The sequence below is a fragment of the Plectropomus leopardus genome, chromosome 15 (assembly GCF_008729295.1).
Source record: "Plectropomus leopardus isolate mb chromosome 15, YSFRI_Pleo_2.0, whole genome shotgun sequence".
NCBI lineage: Eukaryota > Metazoa > Chordata > Actinopteri > Perciformes > Serranidae > Plectropomus > Plectropomus leopardus.
In genome coordinates this window covers 12,707,587-12,727,787 of record NC_056477.1, presented here as the reverse complement: position 1 = coordinate 12,727,787, position 20,201 = coordinate 12,707,587, and the positions used below count along the sequence as shown (strand labels likewise).

At 39.0% G+C, this 20,201-nt stretch overlaps 1 protein-coding gene across 1 annotated transcript in view; it reads left to right on the top strand.

Moving 5' to 3' along the window:
• The window catches only part of LOC121954395 (protocadherin-15-like), a 254,356-nt gene that overhangs the window by 70,349 nt on the left and 163,806 nt on the right, over nucleotides 1–20,201 (top strand). Inside the window, exon 3 of the mRNA XM_042501870.1 lies at nucleotides 8,084–8,202. Coding sequence (XP_042357804.1) covers nucleotides 8,112–8,202 — 91 coding nt within the window. The 5' untranslated portion in view covers nucleotides 8,084–8,111. The remainder of the gene's footprint in view (nucleotides 1–8,083; nucleotides 8,203–20,201) is intronic.

Here is a 20,201-nt window from a genome sequence, read left to right as displayed (position 1 = left end):
ATCCGAGCTGGAGCCAGCATGCATTCTGCAAAAGTCAGAACTATATTACACACGCACACACACACACACACACACACGCATGTATGCACACACACACAATGGGAAGTTTGTTTCCACATTACCAGAGCTGCAGCTCTTTGGCAAACAACAAAACATACAAACTACACACAGAAAGGATAAGTCGTCATGCTGTTTTGAAAGAGTGCTGAGCCCCTATGCCATTTCTCTCATTCATTTCACACCATTTTATTGTTCCAATGTGTTATTCTCTTTTCTAATTAGTCAGTATCAGTCTATTAAAGCATTTTCATCTATTGTATTGTCGGTGCAAAGCACAATTCATTGTTTGTTTTATTGTTCCCTATGTTCCTGCAAAAGTGCAAAGAGTGTTTGTTGGCTGTGGATGTTTTAAATATGAATATGACAGGACAGTCTGCTGCTATTATGATGCTAATGGGGATGTAATAAGGTTGTAAACATCGTGATTAAACAAATAATCCTTGTGTTGCAGTTAGTTTGAGCACTCTGGCATTATGGGTAAAATAGCACCCACTGATAACTAATTTATGAAGCCATGTGCTGCTGGCATCTCCCAGGTTTTATGACTTACATCTTGGTATAATTTACAGCGCTTTGTTTTTTTCATTTGGTCACTTGATCGATCGGATGACATGGCTCTACGCTGTAAATATGGATGGGAGGAGCCACTTAAGATGCAATCTGGTGCTTTTGTTACACTGATGAGTCCGCAGTTTTCATTACCTGCACTGAGGGGAGGAGGCTGATATGAGATTGATGAGGGCGTCAGATCTCTTGAGAAATGACTGTTCTCTGTAGTTAGTTTGCACATTAGGCACTTTGTTGCTGAATGTTCTGCTCAGTTGAGGTTTCCAAGGAATCCAGTGTCTCCAACTGCTTTCCACATCATGGATGAGCTTATTTATCGGTTGGGTAATATTGCAGTTGTGTTTTGCACATTAACCACAAGGTTAGCAGGACATGCTCAGGTCCTTATTCTTTTCATTATAATTTGTCAAATCTTTTAAGCAGGAATAATGATTTAGTAAGACTTGACAAGAAGAACTCTTCCTGGATGTGATGCAAATTAGCAAACATCAGAATATTTCAGTTTTTAACAATGAAAATGACCTAATCTGCTCCATGCCTCATCAAACAGGCTAGGGGACATGTCACTTGGTTGAAAAACCACTCTCCCTGGATCTATTTTTGCAAAACTTTGCACTACCTCGATCCAACCACTGCAACAGCAAGCTGTTCCTTAGGCGCAATCAGTGCTTAATATACTCCCTGAATATTGTTGTCATTTATGTTCAAATTTATGTAGTAGGATACAACCCCTAGAGTCCTGCCATCTCATTTTTGAGGGAGTCCTACCAGTTATATAAATCATTATAAAACAACAGAGAAACAACATAATAAAAAATAATAATAATAATAAAAATACAAGTCTGTGTACAGCAATATATGGACAGACAACTTACAAAAGTAAACACACAGCAAAAAAGAGAGAAGGGAAAAAATTGAAAAGAACACAAACTAAATTTGGGATTTGGCATTTGGCATATGCCGATATGTAACAACTTGTTTGGCTGATAACTATTGTAGATATCGATATTTCCTCTTTTTTTCTTCACCCTAATTTTAGAAATCATCAAGTCTCTTCTGTCATGGAATTAACATTATATTATGCACACTCTTATCGTGATGCCCCACCTGCAGATGAAAACATAAAATGAAGTCTTTTAGAATATGAATTTCTCATTTATTGTGCAAAATAAGAAAAATAATTTGGGTTGATATTTCAATTTAAAGCCACTATTGGCCGATACCAATGACATGCTGATATTATTGCATCCCAATAACAAATGCAATTCATGTCAAAGTAAGAAGACAGAGCATGCTTATAGATACCAAGTGTTGAAGTCGACAGTGACTTATCTAGGCAATTTTTTGCACTCCATCGGCCAGAGTTTTCTTGCTTGCTCTATATTAGGAAGAGGTATAATTCAGTATTTTCTTTTATTTACTTTAAGAGGAATCATATTGTGTTGGCACAATCTTATCTCGATGTTATTTGACATCTCATGTCTAAAGCAATGATTTGGAACAAACTGTGATTAAAAGACATGAACATATGAAGACTCTGTTCTCTTGTAATACATAACAGTCTAACACAGCTCTTAGCTTTAAGCATCAGTTTGATTATTTGATGTGATTTCCAAACACTTGCGGTATTAATGATGGATATCTATTGGTAAATATCCAGGTAAATACTTTACAATGATTTCAACCACAGAGCCCAGCTCTATTATTTAGACTGCATTGAAATATGTAACAGTCAAGATAAGAGATTGTTGGAGTGGTACATCAGTCAGATTATGCCAGTGAATTGTGGCTCTTCTGCCACTAGTCTGTTTTGTTCTGCTACAGTGGTTGACTGCACTGTTACATATTTAAGAGACAATAGTGTGACCCACTCAAAAATGCTCTGCTGTCAGTTATCAAAGAGAAGCAGCCTCCACACCTCCACAAAACAGCTGGAAAACAGCAGCGAGGTGTTATTACTAGGTCATTACTCTCTTCCACACCCTGTAGAACTGAATGCACTTATTTTGAGATAATAACAGACAAAACAATTCATGGGGATAAAGCAGCAGGACGAGATTTCAAGCAGTCTTTACATGAAAGGAATATTTCGTTGCTTATTATGGAGAGGTCCAAGCTGTGCATGTTAGACTTTTTTGTTTATGTTAGAAAATGTCTCTACACTGTGTGCGAGTTCTTCAGCATTTAGCTTAATTATTTTGTAAGTATTGATTTCAAAGACAGATCTGTCAATTGAAAAATAACTTGAAATTGACTTTAAAATTAGATGCCTCCAAAAAAGGACACTATAAAGTTCTATAGGCAGACACATAATTATTTCTCAGTTAAGTCATCCAGCACGGTGAGTCAAAGCCATTTTTTTCACCTCAGACTATAATAGCACTGCTGCCAGCAGGAAAACGGGCATGAGGAGGGAATCCAGCAGTCATGGTGCTCTGCCGCTCAGATGGCATCCTTCTGTATGATGACACATCGGGCGGAACACCTTGACAAACACAGCAGATAACAACTCTTCTTTTTATTAGTCTACTAGATCACAGTTTGATGAATTGGAAGACTGAAGTTTCTGCCTTTGAGTACTTTTCATCCATTCTTCTTAATTGCTCCAAACACTGAATTAACAGAGCACAGCAGTGAAAAAGACTTTGTAACATTTTCTTAACTTGTAATATAACTCCCTAGATAACAAATGTATTTCTGGATATTGGTATTGATGTGATTATAATATGAGAAAGTCATTTGCAGTTTGTCCAGTCTAGCCTGGGAACCAGATAAATCTGCGAGTTCACTTGTTTTTTGCTTTGGCACATAATAATTTCCAGCCAACCTGGCCTTGCCCAGGCCAATCACAACCATTTGTCTAATATGTGTGTTTCACATGACGAATGACAACTTGTGGAGCCTTCATGCTTTATGCAAAATGCGGGCACACTATGGCGAGCTTCCCCTTTCATGCTTTATCGGTCTTGTTAAATAAAGACATAAAAGCCCCCAAAAATAATCTTAAAAAAACAAGAAATCAAAAATGAGAGAGTTTTCAAACTTAAGCCATTGCACGCAAAGTCCATATTTTTTTGCCTCCACATCAGCTAAAGTGTTTTTTGATTGTCCGTCCATCCGTCTGATTGTCTGTCCGTCCCTCTCGTTCAGTCTTGTGAACACAATATCTCTCGAGAGCCTTGAGGGAATTTCTTAACATTTGACACAAATATTCACTTGGACTCAATGATGAACTTATTAGATTTTGATGTTCAAAGGTCAAGGTCACTGTGATCTTGCGTCCATCTTATTTTGACTGTGCCATTAATGAAATGATCATTACTCATGTCCACTTGCTTAGGAGAAGTGTATTATTAATAATTATATGTTTCCTGCTGTTGGTACCTTGCATGGCCTTAAAGAGTTAACAAGAAGTTAGGATTGCTGTTATCGAGACATCTCTGACAGTCTGTCAACACCAAAGCTCCTGAACAGGAAGAGGTGGAAAAAGAACTCGATGCCAGATGAGAGGCGATCGAAGGAACACAGACAGAGGAAGAAAGAGAGAGACAAGCTGTTTTTTTTTTTCTTCCACGGAGCGCAAAACCCCTGCACTTAGGGGATAAAGAACTGCATCTTGACTCTCGGTGTAATCCATAACTGTGATTGCTTCATTCACCTCTCCCCACTCTACCTTAAACACTGTCTGCTCTGTCTTGTCCGCCCCCTGCATTGTAAGTTTAATCACTTTCCCCCCTTCAACACAGAAATGTGATGGCAGAGATACTGTATAATCATATAGGCAAGCATTTTTATTCTGCAGAAACACTTAACGTGGAGGGAGGATTGTAGTAGCAAAATATGCATTATGATAGAGCAGAGTGTAATTGAACTGCTACACTTCATGATAGCATGGTATTGTTGCTGAAAATACTGATATCCGTTCATGATGTGACTCATGAGCCGCTCTGAGAGGACTGTGTGGGACACGGAGCACTGGAGCCATTTTTCTCTCAGCACTTGGTCAGCAATCTCTCCATTTTCCCTGTTCATTAAGTTTGAAGGAACATCGTTGTTAGCCTATGTAAATGAGACACAGCGTTCCCATGTCAACCAAGAGGAGATTTGGAAGAAGCTGTGGAAAGAAATGACTTCCCTCTTCAGGGTGGCAGGCTGTGCAGGTCTGAGTTTTCTCATGTGAAAGGGATCAAAGCCATCTTACTCAGCCCTCTTAAGAAAGATAGATGTACGAATGTGGGAAATCAAATCTGCTTCAAAAGGGAACACCACTGGGAGTAGGAGAGATGAGAAGGCAGTGAGAGAATAGGAAACCAGTGTGAAATCGCTCTTGTTGCACTGTAAGAGAAGAGAACACAGCTGTCTCCTGCTGTACACAGACTGTTCGTTCAAGATGTCTGCTGTTTTGGTGTGTTGGGTTCACTGGCGGAGAATTTGTTTGGGTGTTTACGTCTGCACGGATTTGTAAGAAAGCAAGTAAATGCATACTGTACAATGTGTGTGAAAGAGAAAGAGAGGGGAATCACTGATAAATGAAGAAATGCTGATAGTATGAGTCACAGATTTTTGATTTTGTCAAACACGCTTTGATATGATAGTGTTGATGCTTGTGAGTCCTCTCCCGTCCCTTTAGCATATGCTATGAAAGCTGATTTCACAGCTTATCGCCTGCTCTGAGAATAAGCCCTGTGAGGAAGGTGTGACTTCAAATAGCTCAGACAGACAGAAGCTAAGAAACCCCTCTATTCCTCTTACTGACACCTCGCTTTCCTCCAGCTCACAGTGGAGGCTGTGTGCTACGGATTTGTGTGTGCAACGCATGAAAAAGCCCAACATACAATCTGCACCTACCTGCTTTGCTTGTGATTTCCACTAGAGCCTGAATAGTAGTATTTACTATAAATCCTGTCTGTCATGTGGATTGAGGCGCCATCATAATGTATGGGGCTGATACAGTACAATGTCTGTGCTGCAGTTTGCTCTGACTGATCCTTTGTACTGGTGGCTTGTGCATTTGTTGACACAAGGTAATAACTTCTGACGAGGATGTTTTCTTTGTGCAGTATTTAAATTCCACCTGATATGTATTCCTTTATGTGTGTGTAAAACGTAAACACACTGTAGAAAGGTACTTTAAAAAGTTTGTCGCGGGTTACTTTGACCATGGGGTCGTTTAGAGCTGCAACGATTTGTCAACCAATTTATTAATTGATAGACAGAAAAATAATGACCAACTATTTGAATGATAGATTAATCATTAAAGTAACAAGGTTCCTGCTAGAGCCTGACTGATAATGGCTTTTTGGGGCAGATGCCGATATAAATAAAATTATGCAATGCAAATACTTGTGAAAAAGATAATGATGGCAGGATATTTTACATTTTAACAATAACCTTTATTGTGAAAAATGACATCAATGCACTGAAACAGAAAACTTCATAAAGAATGTCATAATTATAAGTTACTCTAAATATTTGTTTCTGAATTATGGTCTGCGAAAAAAAGCTTTTCATGTTGATCACACGGAACAACAAACAAACCGTTATTGATACTGTGAGGGGCCAATATTGGTAGATAAAATTGGCTGCCAGATATATCGGTCTAGCTCTAGTTCTTGCATCCCTGAAATTTGTGGAAAAGTTAAGAAATTAGAAAAAAAGATCAGGCCTGGAAATGGGTTGGAACTAAACAAATGTTTTGGAGAAGTTTTGATTTTACATTGTTTTATAGTCATAAAGATCCCAAAACATGTCTAACATTAGAGTTAAATATTGTTCTTGTATTACTCATTAAAATCTAGTGCTTTACTGCATGTACGTTAAAATGTCACTAGCATTGCTTGATGCATATTGATGGGACCCCTCTTCCATCATTACCCAGGGTGTGCACCCTTGTGGGCTAAAGACAGACGCTGTCACATTGGGAGCAAAAAGTGAAAATGCTAAAAAAGCTGTTACATAGCAGGTTAAGACTTTACAGGTACCTGTATGTTTTGGTCTGGTGTATTGGCCTGTGCAGATAGTTGTTGGCAGGAATGTCTACAAAGTGAGTAAGCAGGTGTGCATCCACAAATACCTGGGAAATGCACATTTAACACTGCATGGCTGTTTCTCCATCTAGGCCTGCCTATTTAAACTACTTAAAAGAAGTCTCGGAAACAGGTTAATGGAAAAGTTATGGAAGCTTTTTGAAAATTCATTTGCGGAAATGTGTGAGAACCCTGTCATAATATTTTTAAGATGATGCTGTTTTCAGCGTTAATTACACAGATTTCCCAGCTTTTCTATGTTTTATATCATAGTAAATCACAGTGAATATCTTTGGGTTTTGGAAACACGACATTCAAAGACATAACCTTGGACTTTTTGAAACTGTTTCACTATTTTTTTGACATTTCCTAAACCAAATGATTGATCCCTTAATTGAGAAATTAATCTGCAGATTAATCAGTAATGAAAATTATGATTATTTGATTATTTTTATTCACCCTGTATGATCTGTGACAAAAAAAGCACTTTAACACAATGCAAAGACTACAACCAAAAGCCAACCAGCACATAGCTCTAAAGCTGCATCAGAGGAAATAACAGCTCATACCAGCTAGTGTTGGGAGTTTTATTCATCATTCAAAAGGGAAACCAGAATAGGAAGGATTCAAGACACCAGGTGAATGCTCCGGTGAACAATAACAAAGAGAACAAACAATTATGAACTGTTTCCGTTACAAAGCTTAACTACTATGAAATATTAACTTATATAATAATTTTTTCCCCCTCCCACGCCCTCTTGATTTTGGGTGTTTGTTTGCTTTCCTCACTTCCATTTCTAATGTTATGTATACTGAGCTAAACTGCAAATCAGATTGATTTCATTCACCGATGGCCATCGCCAGCTCCAACACTAATTCAACATGCTTAGTCAGATGAAAAACAAGCAACAAGAGCCTACCAGCGCCAACAGATGTCCACTGATGGCCTGACATTGACCAAGGGCTGACCATCAGCTTGGTGTGTCAGGGCCTTCAGGGTTACATAAGGGGAAAATGAGCATTACTTGCTTTGAATTCTCCAAGGAATTGTCAGTACAGATTTCACCTGGAATAAATTATCAATAAGTTAGAAATTGTTGCAGTTCTATTCAAATCTGCATGTTTGATAGATCAAAGTATTGTTACATTTCAGAAAATCCAGTCGATTAGAATTAGAGTAATCCAAAAGCAACTGCACACATTCAGATTGATTCAGGTAATCCAGTGGATTATGTTATTTACTGTTAACAAAATTGGATTGCGAGATTACTCCGTTCTTGGAAAATATTAACCTAATGATAATGCTGTGGGTGACTGTGCATGTGTGCGTTGCGTGTGTTTCGGTCACAGCTTAGCATGCGAGGCCTGGAAGGTTTGCTGAGACATGAATGAAAAATCCTCTCTCCTTTTTTCTTTTTTTTTATGTCCAGGTGGGCAGGCAATAAGGCTTGACAGAAGATGCGACGGGGGTGGTGGCTTGTCAGATGGCTGGGGACAGGAATGGCAATCCTCTCTTTGCTAACCCACAGCTGGGGCCAGGACACAGAAGGTATGAGCAGCCAGCACTGAGGCCAGCACCCACAGGCCTTCCCTTTTTCAGTTAACTATAGCTGCACTGCCAAGAGGAAACTGGTAATGTGGAAAAGGCAATGTTTCTTTTCACTGTCAAAGGACCAGTATGGTGTAAAAGCCTTTGTACAACAGCATAACACTGTTGTTTCTGATAAATTATGTGCCAAGCTGAAGTGTGGACCACTTGAAGAATTTCACAAACTCTTGCTAAATGGACTGGAAGTAAAACTCCAAATGATTTTCTAGCTTGAAGGTCTTTACTTGCAAAGTACGGTTATACATTTTGTATTTATTCCCAGGGCATATTTTATATTCTACGTCTATAAAGAGTTTCCTGCTATTTAACACTGTGTGGTGTAAATGCTGTCTGAAAAATCACACACAGAAATATTTACTGCCATCCACTAACCTGTGTAGATCTGTTATCGCAAAAGATCATGGATGGATTACTGAACGGGCCTAACACGCACAGGCCCAAGGGAACATAGTGTCAGGGGCCCCTCTGGCCTTCACTTGCAAAATGTCACTTAAATTCACACGTACTGACCAGGAAGAAAATTACAATGACCACAAACAGACACAAAAAGGCCACATAGAGATGCAGAGGACCTGCAGAGAGAAACAAAATACTTACAAAATGGGCAAAACAACACAAAGACAAAAAAGTTGCTCGAAGTGGCTACAAAGAGATCCAAATTGACTTCAAAGAGGTGCAAAACAGCCACAAGGAGACAAAAAAAGTTTTGAAAGTAACACAAAATTGCTAACAAGAGATACAATGTGACTACAAAGAGATAGGAAATGACTAAAAGACACAAATGTATCTCAAGGAGACCCACATGACAAAAAAGAGATACAAAACCACTATAAAGTCTGTGTCTTTCTCCTACGTAGGAAAGGTGGTGGGGCCCTTTGCTTATGTGTGCCCAGCTGCCCCACAGTCTAACAATCAGCCCATGCTATTGAAGCATGTTGTGTTGATGGATGTTAAGGATTCTTGTTTTTCATCACAGTCCAAATATGTGATCTTGCTTAAAGGTCTAGTGTGTAGGATTTAGTGGGATCTAGCAATAAGGTGGCCGAGCTGAAACTTCTCCCGTGTGTTCAGCATTCAGGATAGCTCATTCTAAGGTAACCAAAACACAACGATTCTTATTTTCAGATGATTTATACACTAATCAAAATATAGCTATGATTATTACGTTCATTTTCTGCAAATACATGCTCCTAAATCCTACACACTGGACCGCTAAGTCAACTCAAGAAAAGTTTGAAACGTTGCTCTCAGGTGAGCTCTGAAGGCCGTGCAGTATGTTTCTGTACAAATGAGTTTGCTTTTTAGAGTATTCTTCCCATCCTCTCAAATTTACATAATGCTTTTTTTTTTTCAAAAGACATTAGTTAAAGAGAGGGCGTAAATCCAGCTTTCTTCCTGCACAGTTCACTGATTGTGCTAAGAGGATTCTCCTTGTACTTTCATGTTTAAGTTCCCACATTACTGAGGGAATCTTAGCATTTATAGTCTCAACTCACTGACTTTGTAGCAGATGCCAGTTAAAAGTGAATTTCAGCTGTATGAGATTGGCAGTTCTTTAAAGATAGCACTGAGGGGAAGCTGCACATGCACAGAGACTCGTGTCTCTTCCCCCCCGTGTGGCAATATTGCACATAATTCAGGTCAATTTTAAGATCCCAATGTGGTTTCCCTCTTTCTTTTCATCCCTTTTCTGCTTCCCAGCCTTCCTTGACAAGCTCGCTGATGTTAAAAGCATGTTCAGATAAGAATATAATCTTTGCTTACTGTCATTTGAATTAAGATTTTATTTGGAGAGGTTTCCTTCATGGGTTTGTGTGATATTTTAGTCGAGAGATGACTCGCTTTCTGACTGACTGATCCTCTGAAGGTGAACGAGTGCCTTGTGGTTTCCTTTTTGGATAAAGTGTCCCTCCCAGGCTCTGACCGCATTAATAGATAAGTGTTGTTGTGTGGACGGTGGAAGTCATTGACCCAAAACATAACAGCTGTGGATCTCAAGAACATCCCTGTGGAATATGGGTTTGTTAGTAATTTCCTTTACAGCTTGTGAGGGCATTGGTATACTGAGGCATTATTTATTTTGTGTACCAAAGCTTAATATGCAGTTGCTTGACATAATTATTACAGTACTTGTTTTATACATTTATGATGTTTTCTGTTCAATGAAAACACATCTTTACATGGTCTGTTTTGCAGTTCAGAGAGCGAGATGCCTCCTTACTTCTTCCTTTGTATGTAAAACCGATTCAATTTCCTTAAAGTTCTGATTAATATGGCTTATTCGCTTTGCTAGTTGCATTTTAAGGTAAAATATCAGTAGGTGATTTGAGGGGAATTAGGGTTAGTGAATTTTCACTTCCTAGCAAAGCAAAGGCATGACCTGACCTACTCTTCCTCTGATTGGCTAGGTCTCGTTGTCTTTGTTGGTTGGGTTGTTTCGGTTCAGACAAGAGGAGTCGGATTTGGTAGTGTTAGGGTAAAAATGCCAGGAAAAGCATGTCAAAGGCAGATAATACCAAGTGTGGCTGGACTTTGCTAACATAGGAAACGCAAATTTGCAAGTGGGTGACAGCATCCCTCTTATTTGCAAAATGACCCGAATGTTGTCCTTGTTTAACTGCCATCCCACTCCAAGCCCTGGGTCCAGAACGAGATGCCATATCATCCGAACTCAGACCTTTAACCAAAAAATATTGAGATCTATTGAATTTTGATGCCGCGTTTAACTAGTGCAACATTGGTAGCACTTGATTTTGCGGAGCAGGAAACTGACATACTGATTGCATGTGTTTAATCGTCTCACATGATGCTACTCAGCCAATCAAATCTGTGCATTCCGATTCCTACTTATCTTCTCTTTTGAATATGAAATATGAAAATTTTATATATATGTTTTGTTTTGTTTTTTGTCATTTTCTTGTGTTTGTAGGACATTTCATCTTGGCAGCATTACATTTCTTACAAAACATCTATTATTAGTGTAAGTGTAAACAGGGTTGTTAAATCAGTTTGTCTTTTTAACTTTGGGCTGTTTTCCAGAATGAAACAAACAATAAACTCATTCTCATTCATGCTACTACTGCTCTTCACAGCTAACAGCTTTCTTTTTTTTATTTCCTTTTAGCTCAACATGCATGCCTTAATGATGCAAATGCTGGGAGGATAAGGCTTTTAAAGCAACTCTGTTACTTGAGACGGCACAATGCTTTTCAAATTACGCCACATTTATATCCTTCTCATGGATTATCATTGATCTATACCATCAAATGGTTTCCATTCTGATATGATCAGACACTGTCCTGATATTGTCTTGTGAGTGTGTCATGATGGCTGGGTTTCATTGTGCTGATTGTAGTTGTGGCTGCAGCCTGTAATTTCACTGGTTGCAGACAGAAATAATTACGAAGGGGGGCAGCTAGGAATTAGTGATCGTTCCCCTGCATGCAAATGAGCTGTGATTGGATCAGAGTCTGCCAGCGAAAGACCCACAGTGTCATAGTTGTAATGAGGGAGCAGAGGGTGAGACTGAAAATATCAGAGTGAAGGGTGAGGGCAAATGTGGAGGACACTGTCTTCCTTCGCCGAGCTATGTCACCCAGGAACGAACTTGGGTTTGAGGAGGGATTTTCACCTCCCTCAACGCCACATCGCTCATCTTCTCACTCATAAATCTCCCTGCTCTGCTCACCTCAAGGCGCCCTTGGCTTTTGGATCTGTCATCTTGTTTGTCTGTCTGTCTATCAAATAAAAAAAAGCAGCCAGGCATTTATTTTTCATGGCACTGAGCTGCGAAGTGATACATACAGCAGTGGATGTCACAGTGTCTCTCAAGTCCTTATTCAATTAGCAGAGGGACAGTATGAAGCTCTCACTGCTAATTAATGTGAAAGTGGACACAATGTGAGAGAATAGAGTTGACCTTGACAAACATTTGGGTTTCATCAACTAATCAATTAGTTGATTTAATTGAAAAAGCGTGTTATTATCCATCCTTGGGCGAATACAGTGATCTCTTGAAATATACTCTTAGGTAAAGCACAGAACGTATTTATGCATACTGTGTGTCAGTTTCCAGTAATATAATATAATATAATAGCTCACTCAACATGTAAAATAACACAGTGAAAACAACCATTCATTTCTGTATCTTTTAGACAACTATGACCGTTGGTCTCAAGTAATAGGGGGCAGCCATTAGGAAAAATCATGGACTCTAATTTGTGTGTTTCTCCACCCATGCTCCCTCAGTATTTTCCCCCTTAAGTACTTTTCTTAACACCTTTACTGCTTTCATTTTTCATTAATAATCCTCCCCTCCGTGTGTCATGTGTTCATGTCCTCCTCCTTGCCTGGCATCATCTGACTGCAACTCCTCTGTTCAGTTGTCTTTCTCAACAGAGATTAATTTTTGAAAACTTATCAAAAAAAGGTAGTGGTGTGCTGGGGGACTGTCTTTGTCATATAAACTCAAGAAAAAACACAGGTGCACTTGAAGAATGCTTCAACACGTGCAGAAAAAAATAAGGCATTCATGCGTGTACAGAAACAAATGCATTTTAATTAGGTTAAAAATTGCATTTTATGCTTGTTTAGTTACTTCCCATTCCTGCAAAATCTTTTTTTTAAATGCTTGGGGACGCGTGTCATGTTCTACATGGCCTCTTATTGTGATCCACCACTGTCATCCAAATTAACTAACTTTAAAATCAGGATATGGTGACACCCAGGACCAAGTTTATTAACTGTTTGCTTGGTACTTGTTCCCTTTTTGCACCCCGATGAAAACCAAGTGTCGAAACCCGTCTGTGTTTTTGTGCAAATAGCCATGCTCTGAATAGAGGCTTTGTAACCTAATTCAGCTGCATTTGTCCCTGCTCTATGCATGAGTGCCTGAAGTTTGTTTTCCTTTCCCAGAGATCAATTTTTGACAGCACATGTGTAACAGTGTACTTTGTGTCCATTGTCTGTTGCATAAGTGAACACGAGCACTTATTGTCTTCCACAAATAATGAAAGGACAAACTTCACTCCAATGCAGGGTGGACAGATGCACAGTATCCATACCTCTAAATCCCTCCATCGCTAAATCCAGATGTAGGACAAATGTACACACACTCGCACGCAAACATGCTTGCTTGTATTTCTGTGTGAGGTGAGGATTAGTTAATATGCCTGTGGACACTCCTGCCATCAGCCCACCGTTCTCTCACACTATTTCCATCTCTCTGCCTGTCTCCCTCACTTTCCATCTGCACATCCATTCTGACCCACAATTGTTTGTCTATTTTTGGGATTGTCTGATTAGGGGCCAGATGTGCAGACTGTGTCTGGCTGCTGTACGAGCCTGTGGAGTGGGGGAGCAGCGGAGTGACAGGGGGAGGGGGTTTTAATCTGTCCGCCAGTAGGCTGTAATCAGGCTCTGGGCAGCACATAAAGAGAGAGAGAAAGAGACTCTTGGTAAGACTGGGCCTCGTGCTGCCTGGGATCTGTACCAATAGGCCAAGCCTGGGGTTCAGTACCTGGGCATGTGTGCGCTGAACTGTTCAGTGGGAGTGTGATTGCAACCTTTGCCCTCCTGCCTGTGTGGTTAACCTCACTGAGTCACACAGATAGGGAAGTCTGAAGAAGAGTAGAAGGGGAAGCTCCTGCAAAGGGATTACACATCAAGAAAGTAATCCCCTCCTCTCTTCCATTATCAGCCTCTAATGATTAACATGATGCTGCAGGAATTCATTTCCAGCTCCATCTCTGATACCCTTCATCACTGTTACAGTGATGTTACACACTTTTTCCTCCTTCACTCCCTGTCTTCCATTTTTCTTTCCATTCCCTACCAACGTATGCTTCGCCACTTGCGACCCTTAAAACTAAGCACATACACACAATTACAGCCCCACAGAGAGATCCACACTTCTCATGATTTGTTAGGAGAGAGCGAGAGACTTGGAGAGAAAGATGGAGAGAGACAAAGGCAGTGATTGCATTGCTTGTGCCAAACATAGACATGCTGCAAGAAGAAGCAGGCTGCATCGATTTAGCTGTTCTTTTCTGTAAAGTAAGGGAGTGGTGAGTGGTTGAATGTCTATGTAAGTGGAGTGTACTGCAAGAGTTTTGGCCATACACAAAACAGAACTGACTCACATATCCACGGATAGTTTTGATTTGAGTTGGGTTTGGTTTCTTGGATTGTTAGCTGCTGTGGTCCTTATTGGTTTGTAATTGTGTCAGATCTGTTGTCCTGGGGATGTGCAATGGCTAGAGATCAAAGCCACAACACTTTCATGATCATAAAGGAATCAAATTGTTCTATGATTCAGATACTTGGCTTTTGTTTCTTTGCATATTTACAAATACATTTTGCTGTTCAAGTGTGCAAGTAGAAAGGTTATTTCCAGTACGTTCTCACTCCCAACTTCTCTAACGCAGACCTTTGGTCAGTGGCCCATCACGTCAAAATATAACGCTCTAGATACACTCATGTGCCAGTTTTGGACATTCAGGGACAGCATGTCAATTTACACTTCTTACATACATTGTCTCTTTTAAAGGTAAACTTAAGCTTTCACAGGAAATGTACAGTCCCTGGTTGTTAAATGCATACAGTCTTTTTCAAAATAAAAATTTTTTTGGTTAACCTATTTAGATTTAGGCAACAACAGAATATTGTAAGGTAAAAAAAGCAAAAAAAACATTTTGGTTTGGCTTACAATATGTATGTTTTTTACAAACATTGACATACATCAAAAGTAGTAGTATGTATCTGCCCTGTGTTACAGATTCACTCCGAAATATAATGGGTTCATCCTGAGCCCATGCTACAGTTTTCCACTAAGTTTCTGGATAATTGGGCTAGCAGTTGCTGACAAAAAACCAAATTGATCTGAAAACATTACCTCTTTGGTGGCTGTATTAACCAGGGTTTTTTCCCAGTCAGCATCCACAATCATAGCAATTTCACGTATAAATGAACAGACCAACACAATGATAAAGACACTACATATCAGAAAAGAACTGAGGCTCCTATTTCAAAACATGCATCCAATTCTAACACTGTAACGTATATAGGAGGCTGTTGCCTATGTAATAAGTTTTAGTATTAATTATATTTATTTAAAATCTATAATTCATTTATAAATACTGGTTTCTGAATGGCGATTTATGGGAGAGTATATGAATTCATCAATCTCAAATACTTAACATTCTAGAGAAGATAAAATTAGACACAAGTGTCCACAATGTTATTGTACACAATGTTCTTTTCTCTTGTAGAAATTATGTCTGTAATGACTTTATCTATAAAAAATGTAATTCTAGTGTGCCTGTAGATTCAATTTTCTCTACTTGAGGCCAGACCTATCATGACATATTACTTACATTTATGGAAAACTTACAATGAAAAGGGTGGAATCAGTGACAGAAATACCTATACATTATAGCGCAATCAAATACAATATTTTGTTTGACATATTATGTTTGCTTTTTGTTGAGAATGCATCTTGGAACGCATTATTTTATGGACTTGTAAGAACTTTTAATAGATGCATTTATCTGATAAGCTTGTAACACAGAACAATAACATTTTAAACAAACAACTAATCTACAATAGGAACTATACAAAAATAACTCCAATAGACATTTAAAGGCTTTGAGATGTGACAAAGAAATGACCAGGGAGTATACTCCGAACAAGAAAGGACTCTTGCTGTAAGATGTGAACTGTAATGCACATCTCTGACAGCTAACCCCCATAGACAACTAGCCCTGACTCCCCCTCATTATAACCCAGACTGCTCATCTGTTTTGACCTGCTGCCTGCCCATGAGCAGCCATTACCTGGCAATGTGTGTCACTGGACAGCTGCCCTTTGTCTGTCTCAGCATCCTTTGCCAAAGTGCCAGGACTCACTGGACCTGTCCCAGAATGCCCCTCTATGCCCCTCTGCCCCACTGGACATGGATCCATGCAAAATAAACTATCAATCCAACTGGGAAATTAAAACAGTGTCCCTGTTTGCTCTGTCCACACTCATCCCCGTCCTGGGCTGCCTGCCACCGCAGGGATTAGTGATAACTCTAACCTCCAACCTTGAAGTTTTTTAAGTAGATGCTTGTCAAACCAGAGGTCAGTAGACATTGCCCCCCTTAGGTGGACCACTGGTGCTGTGGCTAAAAGAAGAAAAATGAGCTCATCTAGACTTCCTCGTCCTTGCTGAAGGAGCTTTCCATTTCCTTATCATCACATCACATAGGGTCTGATATTTTATGAAAGGGCAGAAGCATTTATGATTGCATATGGACATACAGTATGAGACGTTTTATGATGAGAGAAACATTGTGTTGAGTTGGCAGTTTGCCATCCATCTAAAGGATGAGAAGTTAGCTTCTACTTTCCTCTTCGTCGCTTCTGCCCTTTCTCGAGAATCTCTTTTTGCCATTTTCTTTTTTTCTTTTCCTCTCCTTCATTGACAGTTTTCAGTGAGTGGCTGCCCACATCCAGAGAGGGCAAGCTTGTTTCGCTGTAGTTCATAAATGTGAAATGATTTTTTCTTCCTAGTTATCTAAATAAGATGCTTCTTATCTCTTGTAGGTTTGTTGTGAAGGTGTGCCGGATTGATTGTGAAATAGCAGCCTCTTGCACCAAAGTGCTTGTTAGGTTAGTCGTTCTTTATATATATATAGATATATATCTATATATATATATATATATATATATATATATATATATATATATATGTTTTCCACTTCCAGGGAGCAGCACTTTGATTTATTGGTTGCTAAGAAGGTGCTTTTGCAGATGAAGCCACAGGAAAGCGCAGGCTATTGAGTTGAGTGTCAGGTAAAAAATGCCTTTTGAAACTAAATGTCAGTGAGCAGAATTCATCTCGCTCCTGCCTTGTTGCTTCAGTTATACTGGGGTCGATGAGCTGCCTTGAAGAGACTTGAATTTCTTGGGAGGTTGTCTATATCTCATCTGTGTCTCATATGAAAAGAATGATGAAAGGCCTATGTATAGAAAAACACATACACATTAGTGATGCATATAAAGCTTTCATTTTCTCCAGTGTAAAAGTGCATAACTTTTTGCTGTTTTTACAGTACTTGAGATTGAGAGTACTTGAGCCACTTTTTGCAGGTCTAGTATTGGACTCAGCCACATTTTTTCTCTGTAGTGTCTTGAAAGAAGAGGTCTTGTAATTTTATGTCAAGACTGGTCAACATCACAACTGCTGGGATAACACTAAATCACATGTGCAAAAAAGAGTGTTGTATAAAGATCGTTAAGTTAATTTCAGCTCCTTAGTGTTTATATTGTTAACTAGAAAATAAAGGAAAATTCCCATACAAAAAATTTACTTCTGCAGTGCCATATTATCATGGTAATTAGGTCACAAGGCAATATTGTTGTGACTTTAAATGTTTTATGATGTTATGAGTACTGATAACATATATTGCAAATTATTGTCTTTTTGTTTAACTGTTGTAACTGTGTAATTATGCCACATCACATGTCCCTAAAGGAAAACCTCATCAACAGCTGTTTTATCCAATGTGATAAAGTTTTCAGTCTGTTCATCTCACTCTAATTATTTTTATTGCAGCAAAATGTAACCAATGGACTGAAAAAAGAAACTGATTTTGTTACTCTAGCAGGCGACCAAAAGTTTGATTTGTATTTTCAATAATATTTTATATAGTTAAAAAACAAAAGATATGTGTGATCATGTATCATTACAGTATTGCCATGCAAAATATCTTGCTACTAAATTATGTTGTGCAGATTGTGGTTTTCCTTCCGCCACTAGTATTTTTACAAGGGGTGGAAGAAAACATTTTTTTAATATGAATCTCCACATCAATTTGAGAAGCACCTGTGGTTTGCACTTTCCACATTTTACTATAGTGTGTCATACAGTGTGAAAAATTAAACTAGTCCGGTCTTTACTTGGCCTCCACCTGCCTTGGTTATGGTCTGGGCTTGGTCTCATCTCACCAAAATTTTGGTCTTGTCACTGTCTCCATAAACTATGGTCATGATTTAGTCTTAGATTAAGTGATCTTGACTGCAACACTGCACTTATTCCCCAAAACACCCTCTAGTTCAGGCATGTCAAACCGGCCCCCCTGTGGACCAGTTTGACATGCCTGCTCTAGTTGTTAATATATTCCTACCACTTCATATGCCCCAAAATGGATCTTAACACTGCTTTACATTTTTAATTTATGGAGCCATTATCACTGTTCCTTTAAAATTTTGTATTGTAAAGTTTATTTAAGGCTGAGTATGCATACAAGTCCCCAAATGTTAAAGAGTTGTTAACAACAAACAAGCATTTCATTGTCTTATTTACATTGTCTCATAAATTCTGCTCAGATCTTTATCCTCTTTTTTTTTCTAAATGTCATGGTTTCGCAAGGAAGAATCACAATCACAATTCTACAAATTGATTGAAGCTTGCTTGCACTCGTTTTTCTCCCTGATTCCTCTGCGAGATGAGCAGTGATCATTCTGTAATTGAAGTTTTACGGCTTCAAGTCAACATTGGTAGGTTGATTAGTGAGAACATTTCTTTAGTTGAGAGCAAATTACCCTGAGGCCAAAATTAGAAGGTTTTGATTGTCTTTGGATTAAAACTCTGAATTGTACAGTGCCCTAATTACCTGTTAGTGATTGAATGCTGCTTGTTGCATTTGTTATGATTCCCCTCTTTTTAATCTCTGGCTCCACCCCGCCCAAACCCAGTGCTCAATTCGTTTGGAACAGAGAGATAAGGTCGTAAAATGAGATGCTTCCTGAGATTTATTGAACAAAAGCCTGTTGAACATCAGCGTAGGGCTGGGAGAGAATCACTACAGTCATAACAGCAAGAGAAGTACACAATTTTATAATGAGGCTGTTTGCTTTGTTGAGGATACGCACAGAACCTCAGCTCTGAATGTTCCAATTGAAGCCAACTTGGTGCAGCATGCCAACAAACCAAAGTTAGTCTGCGATGCTCCTGCTGTGTAAGATAAAAAGAAGTTGAATCAGTTAACTGGCTCTGAAGTTATGTTCCCTAAGTAATACAAAAAAAACTGTGTGCGATCTATTTATCTATCTGGACTTAATTAATTTGGCTTTACTTTTGTCTTCTTGGCTACTTGGCTTGTCAATGTGCTGAGTATGTGATGTGATCCTACAGGTGCTTAAATATTTCAAATGCAAACATGGCAGAGATAAACTCAGTATTGGCCAAGAATAAGACACTGTATTTACTCATAGTCAAGGAGTATGTTCATTCTCCTATGAGACAGCCAGCTAAACCCAGCTCAGTCTGCTCCTAGGTCAGTATTTTTTCTCCAGTCAGTGGTACTTTCTGCTTATCTTACAAATGTGCACTCTATTATGTGTAGGCCTACATTTAATGCCACGCAAGAGCCTGGCCCTGTTAAGAAAGGTCAATCAAAACAATTAACACCCCCGTAAAAACTCTGTCAGCCACCGTTGGTAACTATGTCAGCAGTACAAACTGCATATTATCACACTGCAGACATAAAAATAATACAAAAAAGGTTTTATGAATGTACAATAGTGAGTTTCTTCAGCTTTTTTCAAAGAAAATATGGCATCTGAAGTACAAGGTGAGTTCATTTTGCGTCATTTGATTTTATGCAGTAGTCTTGAATGTTTAACGGAGAACTTTAGTCGACTTTTGTTAACCGATTATTGACCCAGTGAGTGAGGGGAATGGAGTGGTGGTAACTATTTTATCTTATTAATTAAAGACCTGTGCATTGGTTCACTCAGAGCCTTCTTACCCCTCTCTCACTCTCCAGCTCTCTCTCTCTGTGTTTACCATGACTCTACTGCTGCAGGAGTGTGAGAACCATGCTGGGGAGATAGAGCGTCCACCCACCCAGTGACAGGGCAAATTGTTAGCGTCACACAGCTAATGTTACCTAG